At 47.3% G+C, this 14,402-nt stretch overlaps 2 protein-coding genes across 6 annotated transcripts; both read right to left on the bottom strand.

The window, feature by feature from the left end:
* Nucleotides 1-212: 212 nt before the first annotated feature.
* On the bottom strand, nt 213-3,222 carry CXHXorf65 (chromosome X CXorf65 homolog). Of its 3 annotated transcripts, XM_009197779.4 has the most exons (6): nt 2,804-3,219; nt 2,612-2,698; nt 2,272-2,409; nt 1,022-1,090; nt 551-657; nt 213-366 (listed from the first exon to the last, which is right to left on the bottom strand). In XM_009197779.4, the coding sequence occupies exons 1-6, from the start codon at nt 2,826-2,828 to the stop codon at nt 241-243; spliced, it is 552 nt and encodes a 183-aa protein (XP_009196043.1). In that variant the 5' UTR covers nt 2,829-3,219; the 3' UTR covers nt 213-240. The 3 variants fall into 3 exon arrangements, with proteins under 3 accessions (XP_009196043.1, XP_021788289.1, XP_009196044.1); XM_021932597.2 differs by lacking the exon at nt 1,022-1,090 and having other exon boundaries at nt 2,804-3,222; XM_009197780.4 differs by lacking the exon at nt 2,612-2,698 and having other exon boundaries at nt 2,804-3,220.
* Nucleotides 3,223-3,692: 470 nt separating this feature from the next.
* On the bottom strand, nt 3,693-14,384 carry IL2RG (interleukin 2 receptor subunit gamma). 3 transcript variants are annotated; one of them, XM_009197782.4, is made up of 9 exons: nt 14,369-14,384; nt 7,684-7,817; nt 7,157-7,310; nt 6,764-6,948; nt 6,416-6,555; nt 5,514-5,676; nt 4,887-4,983; nt 4,566-4,635; nt 3,693-4,210 (listed from the first exon to the last, which is right to left on the bottom strand). In XM_009197782.4, exons 2-9 carry the CDS (start codon nt 7,796-7,798, stop codon nt 4,025-4,027), a joined length of 1,110 nt encoding a protein of 369 aa, XP_009196046.1. In that variant the 5' UTR covers nt 7,799-7,817; nt 14,369-14,384; the 3' UTR covers nt 3,693-4,024. The 3 variants fall into 3 exon arrangements, with proteins under 3 accessions (XP_009196046.1, XP_009196048.1, XP_031516369.1); XM_009197784.4 differs by lacking the exon at nt 14,369-14,384 and adding an exon at nt 9,648-9,663; XM_031660509.1 differs by lacking the exon at nt 14,369-14,384 and adding an exon at nt 8,331-8,345.
* Between the last annotated feature and the right edge of the window lie 18 nt (nt 14,385-14,402).

Below are 14,402 nucleotides of genomic sequence, written 5' to 3'. Positions count from 1 at the left end.
TGGTTTGAGAAGACCCCACCCCCTACTCCGTCCCTCAAAGGCTCATTGTACTAGACTTCACAGCCTTCCTCACTCCCACCCATGTGCTTGCCCCAGCCCTCTCCTGCCGTTCCCATCCACCCTCAGAGCCTCCTCGGTGCCTGGGGCGTACGTACTCAAGCCTTAGTGCAGATACTGGGAGAAGGAGTCTTTCTAGAAAAAGAAATCTCACGTTAAATTCCAGTAATGTCACACCTAGTATTACTTCTTTTGCTTGGTGGTTTTATTGAGTTGGCGACGTTTATCCTTCCTGAGGTCTGGTCTGTTCCTAAGGGTCGGAGACTTGCGAGTGGACTTCTTTTTGTCTGATCGTCCTGATGGCTTGGACTAGAAAAAGAAAGTAAGTAAACAAAGAGGCCCCTGCAGGGAAAGTTTCTACAACCCAGGGCCAAAGGAAGGAAAAAAGAAATTGGAGGCAGGAAATTCATCTCAGAGGGCTGGGATGGAGGAACATTCAGTCGGCTGGTGGGAGAGGTGGGTGCTGGGGCAGACCACATTTGGTGAGTCTTACCGGGGCGCTCGGAGTAGGTTCAATTATAACGACCTTCTTGGCTTCTTGCATTTTAAGCAACTGAATTCGTCTCCTCTCCAGGGTGTCACATTGTATGCGCAGTGCAACTAAGAACAAAGAAAAGGCACCTGCACCTCTGAGAACTAGAGACCTTACCCTTCCCGATGCTCCCATTCATTGTTCAAACCATCAGCTGGAACCCCACCTGGCCTAAGATGGAAATGCTGGAATGGTGATAGGGAGATATACGGAGAAGATGGCCAAGAAATAGGGGAAGCAGGGAGTAACACATGCACATTCCACCTGGTGTGATCTAAACATCCCTCCTAAAGTGGACCTGGACCCTGCCCCCTTTTTCCTAGGCTCCTATCATCTGACCTACGATATCTCGCTAGTCCCACCCTACATTCTCCATCACACAGCTATATACTGTACCCTTCATGTTCTTCCCTCCCCCATTTCACTTCTTACCGAGCAGCCGAGGCTCCGGATTCTTGAGGAGAGGCACAAAAGCTCTGTAACCATTCTCCAGCCTGGTTCCTGTGAACATAGCCGTGTGCTATCTCCACCCGTCAACCAGTCTCCACCCTTCAAAAGCCCAAGATTCCAGGACCCAACACTAAAGACTACCCACTGGGCGCGGTGGCTCACGCCTGTAATCCCAGCATTTTGGGAGGCCGAGAGTTCAGACTAGCCTGGCCAATTTGGTGAAATTTGAGACTAGCCTGGCCAATTTGGTGAAACCCAGTCTCTACTAAAAATACAAACAAACAAACAAAAAAATAGCCAGGCATGGTGGTGGGCGCCTGTAATGCCAGCTACTCTGGAGGCTGAGGCAGGAGAATCGCTTGAATCCAGGAGGTGGAGGTTGCAGTGAGCCAAGATCATGCCACTGTTCCAGCCTGGGTGACAGAGCAAGACTCCATCACAATAAATAAATAAATAAATAAATAAATAAATAAATAAATAAATATAAAGACTACCTTGCCGGGCACAGTGGCTCACGCCTATAATCCTGGCACTTTGGGAGGCTGAGGTGGGTGGATCAACTGAGGTCAGGAGTTCAAGACCAACTTGGCCAACATGGTGAAACCCTGTCTCTACTAAAAAATTAGTTGGACCTGGTGGCGGGCACCTGTAGTCCCAGCTACTAGGGAGGCTCATAGGAGAATCGCTTGAACCCGGGAGGCAGAGGTTGCAATAGCTGAGATCGCCCATTGCACTCCAGCCTGAACAACTGGACAACAAGAGCGAAACTCCGTCTCCAAAAAACAAAACAAAACAAAACAAAACAAACAAACTACCTTGAGCTAGTGGATCTTACTTCTTCCCCTTAGGTATGGACCTAGGGGAGAGTATGTGTCAGATAACCTATTATTATAGAGGTAGTGCCCTTCCTTAGGCTGACTAGAGATAGTCAATTTGGATCTAGTTGAGGGCGTTCTGTTTTTTGAGGGTGTTCTGTTTTTTTAATTTGGTTTTGGTTGTTTTTGGTTTTGGTTGTTTTTGGTTTTGTTTTTGGAGGCAGGGTCTTGTTATGTTGCCCAGGCTAGTCTCAAACTCCTGCCCTCTATCAATTCTCCCGCCTTGGCCTCTCAAAGTGCTGAGATTACAAGCATGAACCACTGTGCCCAGCCTTGGATGCCTTGTTTTAAAGATAAGGTTCATAATCTATCTTGAAGGCATTGTTCTGTTTCTGGGGAACATTCCTGAGCCTCTACCTGGTGGCCCACGCTCCACCTTACAAACGTAGTAGGTGCTTCGAGCTGTAAGGTATTTGCTGGCATACTCTGCAAGGGTGGGCTTCATCAGGAAAAGCATCTTCATTTTCCCCGTTTGTTCACACAAATCGATGGTGCCTGGAGGGAGATCACAGGGTAATTGGGGCAGCTAAGGAAAGAGAGTGGGAGCAAAAGGAGCCGGTGATCCTATACAGAATGGGTTGGAGGAAGCTGTAAGGATATGAGGAACTCCCTTCTTGCCAGGAGGAGGGCTTGGGGGTTAGAGATGACCCAACTCCTTCTGACCTTTGGCCATTAGTCCCCTCCCCAAGCTCCTCACTTGTTTTAGGCAACTTTACTTTACTGCGGATGTAATGCAGCAACACGACAACAGCACAGTTGGTATTGACCAGAAACTGCTGATTATCTGAGAAGAGACAGGATGGGACACATGGGCCTGTTTCTGTGATCTCCACTGCCCTCAGATCCCTCCACCCCCATCCACAGACTCTAGTTCTATGCTGCCCCTCACCTCCATGTTTGATGAAGATGAACATGCCCTCAGGATCGCCTCACTCTTCACAAAATGCCCTGATGAGTCATGCAGAAGGAGGGTGTTCTAGAAGCCTTGTGTGGGGCAAATAGGCCTATAGGGTTGGTGGACTGGAGAGGCAGATGGATTTCATAGGCTGAGGATGCCCAGGCTGGACAGGCAGGAGAGAGCTGTTGGTAGTTGTGGATAACCAGTATCCCCAGGGGTGGGGCCTGAGGCTGCAGTTGAGGGATTATGAGGTCAGAAGTGGCAGGTGTGGCCAAAAAGTGGAGTAATGATAAGGAGAGAAAAACTTGGGTACTTGGGTGGGGTATGTTAAAGATTAGTTGGAAAGGGGGGGCAACATGGTAAGTCTAACTCTTTTTTTTTTTTTTTTTTTTTTTTTTTTAAGACGGATTCTACCTCTGTTGTCCAGGCTGGAGTGCAGTGGCACAGTCTTAGCTCACTGCAACCTCCGCCTCCTGGATTCAAGCGATTCTCCCGCCTCAGCCTCCCGAGTAGCTGGGATTACAGGAGCGCACCACCATGCCCAGCTAATTTTTGTATTTTTAGTAGAGACAGGGTTTCACCATGTTGGCCAGGCTGATCTCGATCTCCTGACCTTGTGATCCACCCGCCTCAGCCTCCCAAAGTGCTGGGATTATAGGCGTAAGTCACCACGCCCAGCCCATTCTAAGTCTAACTCTAAACTAAACCCTGGAATGAGTGCAGGGCACCTGGAAAAAAGTCAGTTTCCAGAACAGTACTCTTTTTCTAGCGAATTGGTAATACTCCTGCCTCCACAGCATAAATGTACTACTCCTTTTTCTTCCCCTCCCACCCTCCTTGTATCCCATGTTTCCCCTACTCCTCACCCCCATGACAGACATTTTTGATGATTATCAACAGAAACTTTATTTCTCATCGGTTCAGGAACAATCAGAGGGTAGACGGAAAGAGGAAGGGAGAGAAAGAGGGAAGGAGGAAGAATCCTGTGGAAAGGAAGGGCCAGACTGAGGGAGATGAAAAACATGTACAGGGCAAAAGGGTAATTCTCAAGTGGGGAATGCCAAATGAAGAGGCGCTTACATGGGGACACAAAATTCCAAATCAGCCACAGTGGGGTGAGGTGAGTATGAGACGCGGATGGGTTGAATGAAGGAAAGTTAGTACCGCTTAGGGCTACAGGACCCTGGGGTTCTTCTGTCAGAGGATTGGGGTTCAGGTTTCAGGCTTCAGGGTGTAACATGGGGGGGCCCAGTAGGGGCTATGCTGGTTGCATGGGGAGGGCCCAGGCCCCTCCCCGAGGGCCCCTCCTTTTGGGGGAATCTCACTGACGAGGCAGAGTCGTTCACTGTAGTCTGGCTGCAGACTCTCAGCCAGTCCCTTAGACACACCACTCCAGGCCTAAAGACAGATATGTCCAGGTCAGGGGTCAATTAGGGGCAGGAAGTAAAATACTGAGCTCTGTGCCAAAGGAGTACTCATGATGTCTGCAACCACTGTAATTGATTACAGAAGGGATACACAGACTCCTGGGCCCCCAATACCAGTTTCCATCTGCCTCACTCAATCTATAATCTGCGCTTCTGTGTGTGTCTCTCTCTGCATAGTCCATCCCCCATTTGGTCGGCCACATCCTGACAGTTAGCGCAGGGCCTCCTTCTCTCTCCTCTCTGCCCCCACCCCCACACTCTGTCTGTCTTGCTGGCAGGCAGTTGGCAGTTGATAGACTGCAGCATGCTTATGACAGCGTTCTCACCGAAAAGTTCCCGTGGTATTCAGTAACAAGATCCTCTAGGTTCTTCAGGGTGGGAATTCGGGGCATCGTCCTGACAGAGGAGAAAGAGGGAGCAGGAGCACATAGGTTAAAGCTTTTTTATCACCCTTCTCCCAGTTGTCCCATATGAAATAAAGTGATTCTGTGTTCTCTGTGCCTGTGGCTTCCTTCCATCACCAAACTCTCTTGGGAATCTCTCATTTCTTACTGTCTCATCCTTTACTCCTAAAGACCCTGCAAAACCCTCCTCTGCTATTCTCAGCTACTGTTCCCCTTATTTTTCTGGGCTTCTCCAAATCTCACCGTTCCAGCCAGAAATACACACAGAGAAGGCTGATAATCAATCCCATGGAGCCAACGGAGATAACCACGGCTTCCAATGCAAACAGGAAAGGATTCTCTACAGAAAAAAGAAAAGCAAAGTGGACCTTATATTTGTTGTGCGCCTACTACATGCCAGGCACTGGTGCCAGGCACTGTGCTGAAGATATACTCTGTTTAATCCTCACAACAGCTCCTGTGAGGCAGGAACAATTATCTCCATCTTATATCTCAGGAAACAGAATCCAAGAGTTTAGTGATGTACCCAAGGCCAAAGAGGTAGTAGTATATGGCAGAGCCTAGATCCAGCTGGTTCCAAAGCCATCTTCACTTTGCAGGCTCTCTAGGAATGCTTCAGGGAAATCCTATACACTCTATAGCCCCCTTGAGTACCCCTAAGCCTCCTTCTCAATCCACCCCCTCTAACAACACACTAACCCAACCCTACACAGAAAAACCTTGATTTCTAGAGGTTGGGGTTGGACAGTGTGGGGAGATGGGGCACCAAGTTTGGGGGCTTTAGTGATAGGGGAGTGGAGCAAAACACAATGGTGTTAGAAAGGCTGGGGTGTTGGGCTTATGGATTGGGGTCCTGTGGGCCCATCTTACCTTTTGAAGTATTGCTCCCCCAGTGGATTGGGTGGCTCCATTCACTCCAACGCTGAGCACTTCCACAGAGTGGGTTAAAGCGGCTCCGAACACGAAACGTGTAGCGTTTCTGCCCATCCACACTAGGCAGGGAGAACTTATGTCTATAATCCACTGATTGTTCCTTGAGGAAAAAGAGGATGAGGGAAAGTAGGTGTCTATGAGAGAAGAGAGAATTAAAACATACCCCTGAACACCCACCAGTATCATCTCTGCTACTTCCCAGTTTCTCTCTCCTGAGTACTCAAGCCACACTGCTCCCTTCACTGACTTGAATCTAATGCCTCCCCTCTGGATCCCCTTAATGGCTTCCTTTTATTAACTTGTTTATCTGGTATCAGGAAGAGTATGGGTAGGGAATCCTTAATGAAAACTCACTGGTGTCAGGCATGGTGGCTCACACCTGTAATCCCATCACTTTGGGAGGCCAAGGTGGGCAGATCACCTGAGGTCAGGAGTTCAAGACCAGCCTGGCCAACATGGCAAAACACTGCCTTTAGTAAAAATACAAAAATTAGTCAGGCATGGTTGTGCATGCTCCCAGCTACTCGGGAGGCTGAAGCAGGAGAATCACTTGAACCCGGGAGACAGAGGTTGCAGTGGGCCCAAGATCGCCCCACTACACTCAAGCCTGGGTAACAGAGTGAGGCCATCTCAAAAAAAAAAAGGAAAAGAAAAGAAAAAAAGAAAACTCACTGGGGATTACAGGGAAAGGAGTTGGAGGAGGGAGGGTAGGGGGTGAGCAGAGAAGCTGGGAGGCAGAGAACAGGAGCTTGATATTAGGTCCTCCTATCTGTCTGGTTGAATCCTTTAGCCCCACTTGCTTGGCCTTAGCTGCTACATTCACATCCCTAGTCACTCACAGTCCAGCTGTGGTCCCAGTCAGTCCGGTACTGCACCAAGTGCTCCAAACAGTGGTTCAAGAATCTGTTGTTCCAGTTCAGTTCTAGCTGGGATTCACTCAGTTTGCGAAGTGTTAGGTTCTCCGGAGCCCAGGGGATCACTGGAGATATGTGTGTGTATGTGGTCATTCCCCTGGCCTAGACAAGTCAGGATCCTGAAGGTAGTGCCCCTAATACCTCCTCCCTTCCCATCCTGATCCCCTATCTCCTTTTTTCTGCCCATCTACCCTTATGATAAAATAACACTACTCCGTAGACTCCAATGTCCCACAGTATCCCTGGTCTCTTGACCCTTTCTTTCCAAATTACCCAGATTCTGCAGTTTTAGCATCTGTGTGGCCTGTCTCCTGGGTTCCCGTGGGTCCTGGAGCTGAACAACAAATGTTTGGTAGAGGTGGATCTCCTTTTTTTGCAACTGACAGCCAGAAGTGATTTCTTCAGAGAATAGATAGTGGCTGCACTTCTGGACTTTATCATTATCCGAATTCTTGTACCTAGAGGAGAAAGGTTGGAAGGAAGAGGAACAGTGGGGCCAATCTGGGTACCGCAGCTATCCAGAGCCTAGCCTCCTCTCCCCTCAACCGACTTACGACTTACCCCAGGAGAAAACAGTGGGGCACCTGGGAGACTTGCTACCCTCTTTCTTGGTCTCTGATCCAACCCACCTCTTGTTCTTCCCCTCCCCATCTTCCCTTCTCATACCAATAATGCAGAGTGAGGTTGGTAGGCTGGGGCTCAGAGCTGCTGTTCCAAGTGCAATTCATGTACTCGACATTGAACACAAAACACTGAACCTCTGGGAGGGGCAGAGTGGAAACACTGAGGGAGTCAGTGGGCATAGAGGTCAGGAAGAAATCTAGATTGGGAAGAAAATGAAGGCAGGGAGGGAAAGAGAAGAAATGATGGTCAGAAGGAAGAGGCTGAGCATGGTGGCTAATGTCTGTAATCCTGGTGCTCTGAAAGGCTGAGGCAGGAGGATCACTAGAGGCCAGGAGTTTGAGACCAGCCTGGGCAACATAGCGAGACCCTGCCTCAAAAGAAAGAAACAAACAAACAAAAAAGAAAGAAGAAGTAGCATGAGGCAGGGAACCCTCCCCCTTCCCCTTCCCATTCTACTTTTCAATTCTACCCACATGATTGTAATGGCCAGTGGCAGGTTCCAGATTTCTGTACAGCCCCTTCCCACAGCCACCCTTCTCACCAGCCCCCTCCAGTCCCAGATTTCCCACCAGTTGTGGCGTCTTCATTCCCATTGGGCGTCAGAATTGTCGTGTTCAGCGCCACTCCCAGCAGGGGCAGCTGCAGGACTAAGAGGGATCTGAATGGTAATGATGGCTTCAACATGGCGCTTGCTCTTCATTCCCTGGGTGTAGTTTTGTCTGTGTCAGGAACCTGGGTCCCTCACCCACCACCCCTCCCCACCCACACATTTCCTCTGTCATAGCTTCCGGTGGAAAGAACCTCATAAACCAGGGCTTTACAGAGGGTGTGGCAAATGTGTGCTGTGTGACAAAGGCCAAGTCCTCTCAGAGATTAGGTGCTGCTGTAAGGTGGCAAACATAAACTAAGGCTGGATATACAATAGTGTCAGAGACTCAAAAATCCTCAGTCCACCTAGATCCTGGGAAGGATCTGTTCACTACCACTAGCACCATTCTCAACCACCTTCTCCTCTAAATCACTACCTTCTATAATGGAAGTTCTGAACCCCACCCCCGACATCACCATCCTATGCCATGCCTCTTCCTTGACTCGGTCACCCTTAAATCTCTGTCAAAGCTCTACTGTTTTGGGAGGATGGAAAATACCGTCTTGGCTCCTGTGGGCACATATACAGCTGTCTTTCCTCTGATCTAATCCAAACCAGAATACCCACCCTTAGCTGCTGCCTGAGCTGGGTCCCTGTTGAGACTGGCGAGGAAGTGTGACTTATAATAGAAAAAGATTCTAGAAATGGAGGAACAACAATACTAGCTTCAAGCTTCCCATCTTCCCCCAACTCTGCTTCTCTTCCTGCCTTCCCCACCTCAGTTGATGGTATCGTCACCCTCTCGGTCACCCAAACTTGAAACCTCAGAATCAGCTTCAATTTCTCCTCCTCTCTCACCCGGAGAATATAACCCACTCTGCTTCTCTGGTGTTTCTCCCAACAGTTTCCTCCTTTCCATTACCACAGCCACTCTGCTAAATCCGTCTTTCATTAGCTCTAGTCATGATTCTTTCTAGACTCCACCAACTGGCCTCCCTTTCAAAAGGTCCTCTGCTCTCTAATCCATTCTTCAAGTTGTTGCCAGTTTTACCTTCCCGCAAAACACAGAGCTGATTGGAGAATCAGAAACTATTTATTCAGCAAACATTTATTAAGTCTTTAATATGTGCCAGGCACTGTGCTTATGTTCTGGAAATAGACCAATAAGACATCCTCATATTTCCAGATGCTCACAAAAAAGTGGGGAAGACATAAACAAGTAATACAATATGGTGTAACAAGTCCTATAGCATAAATGTAGAGATACTACAAAGTATGTGATCACAGAAGAGGAAGTAACTAAATTTACCAAGATGGAGAAGGGGTAGTTTAGTGAAGGCTGTGCTGAAGAGGTGCTATTTCAGTGGCATCTAAAAGAATGAGTGTAATTTTACCAGACAGAAAGTGAGGTAGGATACCAAGCAAAGAAAAAGAGCACTTGCCTGGGAGTCTCAGGAAAACTGGACTATATGGCCCAGTTTAGTATTTAGTATGTATCTTTAGTATGTATTAGTTTGCTACAGCTGCCATAGTTATCCCCAAATTGAGTGGCTTAAGCCAACAGAAATTTATTCTCTCAGTTGGGTACAGTGGCTCACGCCTGTAATCCCAGCACTTTGGGAGGCCAAGGCAGGTGGACTGCTTGAGGAGTTTGAGACCAGCCTGGCCAACCTGGTGAAACCCCGTCTCTACTAAAAATACAAAAATCAGCCAGACATGGTGGCGCACACCTGTAATACCAGCTACTCGGGAGGCTGAAACACAAGAATCGCTTGAATCTGGGAGGCAGAGGTTGCAGTGAGCTAAAATTGTGCTACTGCACTCCAGCCTGGGCAACAGAGTGAGACGCCATCTTAAATAAATAAATAAATAAATAAATAAATAAATAAATAATAAATAAATATTTTTTAAAAAGGGGAAAAAAAAAGACATGTATTCTCTCACAGTTCTGGAGCCCAGAAGTCTGAAATCAGTGTGGCCAGGGTTGGTTCCTTCTGGAGGCACTGAGGAAGAAGTTATTCCATGCCTCTCTTCTAGTCTCTGGTGGCTGCCATCAATCCTTGGTGCTCCTTGACTTGCAGACACATCATTCCAATCTCTGCCTCCATCTTTGCATTACCTCTTCTTCTCCTCTACATCTCCTTTATCCTTCTCTTCTCTTACAGGGACACCTGTCATTGGATTTATGGCCCACCCTAATCAAGGGTGTTGTCTCCTAGGAGCTTTGCCTTAATTACAGCTGCTAAAAGCCTTTTGTCAAAGAAGGTGACATCCACAGGTTCCAAGTGAACATATCTTTTTGGAGGCCACACTCAACCCACTACAGAGGGCATTCTCCAACTTAAAAGTCTTCAAAAGCTACTCATGGCCTTCAGAATAAAGTCCAAGCTCCAGTGATCAATTCCAGCCACACAGGATATGTCATACGCATTGACTCTCTCTGGAATTAGTCTCTTCCTTTCCGTAGGCTAAAATCCTTCAGAGGGCAAAACTCCGTCTCTACCAAAAATACAAAAATTAGCCACGTTTGGTAGCACTCACCTGTAGTCCCAGTTACTCAGGTGGCTGAGGCACAAGAATCACTTGAACCCAGGAGGCAGAGGTTGCAGTGAACTGAGATCGCACACTGCACTCCAGCCAGAGTGACAGAGCAAGACTCTGCCTTAAAAAATAAAAAATAAAAAATAAATCCTTCAGGGTTACATGCCTATTAGAATAGCCAAAATCAACTGGGCAAGGTGGCTCACGCCTTGCCTGAAATCCCAGCACTTTGGGAGGCTGAGGCGAGTGGATTGCCATGGCAACACAGCAAGATCCCATCTCTTGTTCGAAAAAAAAAAAAAAAAAAAAAAAGAGGCCGGGCACAGTGGCTCACACCTGTAATCCCAGCACTTTGGAAGGCCAAGGTGAGTGGATCATTTGAGGTCAGGAGTTCAAGACCAGCCTGGCGTACATGGTGAAACCCCATCTACTAAAAATACAAAAATTAGCCAGGCAGTAATGGCGCATTCCTGTAATCCCAGCTACTTGAGAGGCTGAGACAGGAGAATTGCTTGAGCCTGGGAGGTGAAGGTTGTGGTGAGCCGAGATTGCACCACTGTACTCCAGTCTGGGTGACAAAGTGAGACCCTGTATCAAAAAAAAAAAAAAAAAAAAAAAAAAAAATGCCCGAATCCAGAACACTGACAACACCAAATACTGGCAAGGATGTGGAGCAACAGGAAAAACTCTCATTTGTTGCTGGTGGAAATGCAAAAATGATACAGCCACTTTGGAAGACAGTTTGGTAGTTTCTTATAAAACTAAACATACTCTTTCAGCAATCATGTTCCTTGGTATTAACAAAGGAGGAGAAGACTTGTGTTCACATAAAAACCTGCAGACGGATGTTTATAGCAGTTTTATTCATAATTGCCCAAACTTGGAAGCAACCATAAACTGTGGTACATCCTGAAAGTGAAATATTATTCGGTGCAAAAAGAAATGAGCTATTAAGGCCGTGAAGAGACATGGGAGAAAACTTCAATGCATATGACTAAGTGAAAGAAGCCATGCAGAAAAGGCCACATACTATAGGATTCCAACTATAAGACATTCTGGAAAAGGGCGAAACTATGGAGACAGTAAAAAGATCAGTGGTTGCCAGGGGTTGTCGGAGAGGGAAGGATGAATAGGTGGAGCAGAAAAAGATTTTAGGTCAGTGAAAATATTCTGTAAGATACTACAATGGTGGACACATGTTACTCTTTTATCCAAACTCACAGACTGTATAAGATAACATCAAGAGTGAACTCTAATGTAAACCATGAACTTTGGGTAATGATGTTCAAGATAGGTCTATCAACTGTAACAAATATACCATCTATGTGTGAGGGCAGACAGTATATAGGAATTCTCCGTACCTTCCTCTCCATTTTGCTGTGAACCTAAAACTGCTCTAAAAAATTCTTTTAGGGTCGGGCGCGGTGGCTCACGCCTCTAATCCCAGCACTTTGGGAGGCCAAGGCAGGCGGATCACGAGGTCAGGAGATCGAGACCATCCCGGCAAACATGGTGACACCCCGTCTCTACTAAAAAATGCAAAAAAACTAGCCGGGCGTGGTGGCAGGCGCCTGTAGTCCCAGCTTCTCGGGAGGCTGAGGCAGGAGAATGGCGTGAACCCGGGAGGCGGCGGAGCTTGCAGTGAGCGGAGATCGCACCACTGCACTCCAGCCTGGGCAACGGAGCGAGACTCCGTCTCAAAAAAAAAAAAAATTCTTTTAGTCCGGGTGCTGTGGCTCACGCCTGTAATCCCAGCACTTTAGGAGGCCAAGGTGGGTGAATCACTGGAAACCAGGAGTTTGAGGCCAGCCTGAGCAACACAGCAAAACCCCGTCACCACCAAAAAAAAAAAAAAAAAAGCAAAAATTAACCAAGTGTGGTGGCTTGCGCCTGTGGTCCTAGGTACTTGGGAGGCTGAGGTGGGAGATTTGCTTGAGCCCGGGAGGTGGAGGTTGCAGTGAAGTGAGATTGCACCACTGCACTCTAGCCTGGGCCACTGAGTGAGACCCTGAAGAAGGAAGGAAGGAAGAAGGAAGGAAGGAAGGAAGGAGGGAAGGAGGGAGGCAGGGAGGGAAGGAGGGAAGGAGAAAAGAAAAGAAAAGAAAAGAAAAGAAAAGAAAAATTATCTTTTAAAAATATCCTTCAGGTCGGTGGCTCACGCCTGTAATCCCAACACTTTGAGAGGCCGAGGCAGGTGGATCGCCTGACCAGCCTGACCAACATGGAGAAACCCCGTCTCTACTAAAAATATATAAAAAAAAAAAAAAAGAAAAAGAAAAAAGGCATGGCAGCACATGCCTATAATCCCAGCTACTCAGGAGGCTGAGGCAGGAGAATCGCTTGAACCAGGGAGGCAGAGGTTGCAGTGAGCTGAGATCGCGCCATTGCACTCCAGTCTGGTCAACAGGAATGAAACTCCGTCTCAAAATAAATAAATAAATAAACAAACAAATAAATAAATAAAATATCTTTCAGGCTGAGCGTGGTGGCTCACACCTGTAATCCCAGCACTTTGGGAGACCGAGGTGGGAGGATCACTTGAGGTCACGAGTTCGAGACCAGCCTGGCCAACATGGAGAAACCCCGTCTCTACCAAAAATACAAAAATTAGCCAGGCGTGATGGTGTGAGCCTGTAATCCCAGCTACTGGGGAGGCTGAGGCAGGAGAATCACTTGACCCTGGAAGGCGGAGGTTGCAGTGAGCCGAGATCATGCCACTGCACTCCAGCCTGGGCAACAAGAGCGAAGCAATAAATAAATAAAAGCAATAAATAAAATAATAAAGAAATAAAGAAATAAAACAAAATAAAAATAAAAATATCCTTCAGAGTTAGTTCAAATGTTACCTCAGCCTCCCAGGCAGCTGGCATTACAGGTGCCCACTACCACACCAGCTAATTTTTGTATTTTTAGTAGAGATGGGGTTTCACCACGTTGGCCAGGCTGGTCTTGAATTCCTGACCTCAAGTGATCCACCCGCCTTGGCCTCCCAAAGTGCTGGAATTACAGACGTGAGCCATCGCTCCCACCTTGAATTACTTTTTCTTTCCATTGTGATTCAATAGCATTTTATTTTTGTTACTGGTGTTATTTTTGTTTATTGTTATTTGCTACTTTTGTTATAGCACACTGGCTGTCTTTTCTCTAGAAGGCAATACAAGGCCGGCACAGTGGCGCACGCCTGTAGTCCCAGCTACTGGGAGGCTGAGGCAGGAGGATCGCTGGAGTCCAGGAGGTTGAGGCTGCAGTGAGCCGTGATCGCGCCACTGCACTCCAGCCTGGGTGACAGAGGGAGAACCTGCCTCAAAATAAATAAACAAATAGCAATACGACAATAGGATATTGGCTCTGGAATTGAGAATCTTAGTGCCAGCTCTGTTACTCAGTAGCTGTATAATACTGGGTAAGTGAATTTTCACACTTTGAAAACCAGCTTCCTCATCTGCAAAATCGAGCCAATAATAATCCCTAACTCATGAGACTGTGAGCAGATTAAAGGAGATAGTGTCTGAAAAGCATCTGACACAGTAGGTGCCTCTTTCGCTAGACCAAGGGTTCTTAACCTGGAGTTCATGGACCCTTAGGGGATACATGGATGAGCTTCAGGGGATCTAAGAATCTAAAGTAACATTTTGCATGTCAATATATGCATATTATTATTATTTCTGGGAAGAAGGTCCATAGCTTTCATTAGCACCTTTAAGGGTTTGTGAATCAAAAAAGTTACTCTGCGGTACCCTTGGGCAGAAAAAACAAACAAAAAAGGTTAGACAACTCGATGGTAGACCTTGAGGGATTAGAGCCAGCCTTTCAGGGTTTAATAGGTTCTTTCTCATGCATACGTAGTTTCTAATGTTCACAATAGCCCCTTGAAGGAGGTGTTAGCGCACCTATTTTTCAGATGCCGGAACTAAGAAACGAACTGATTTGTAATAGACGGAGTTCCTAACCAATGCAAATATTATTGAAGACTTTTCTAGGCCAAAACCGAGCTAGGCTCTGGGAACCGAATTCCAGTCAGAACTCAGCACCACAGAGGCCTCCGTCTTCCCTGGTTTGCATCCCCAGCTCACTCTGCGCCTCCGGAACGTTTCATAGATTTTTGCTGAGTGAAATCAACTTACCGCCGCCGCCGCCGAAAAACTCCCGGGGCACAGA

Source organism: Papio anubis, chromosome X, assembly GCF_008728515.1.
Source record: "Papio anubis isolate 15944 chromosome X, Panubis1.0, whole genome shotgun sequence".
In the NCBI taxonomy this organism is placed as follows: Eukaryota; Metazoa; Chordata; class Mammalia; order Primates; family Cercopithecidae; genus Papio; species Papio anubis.
Note: the sequence above shows the minus strand (reverse complement) of the source record. Positions and strands in the feature narration are given on the sequence as shown.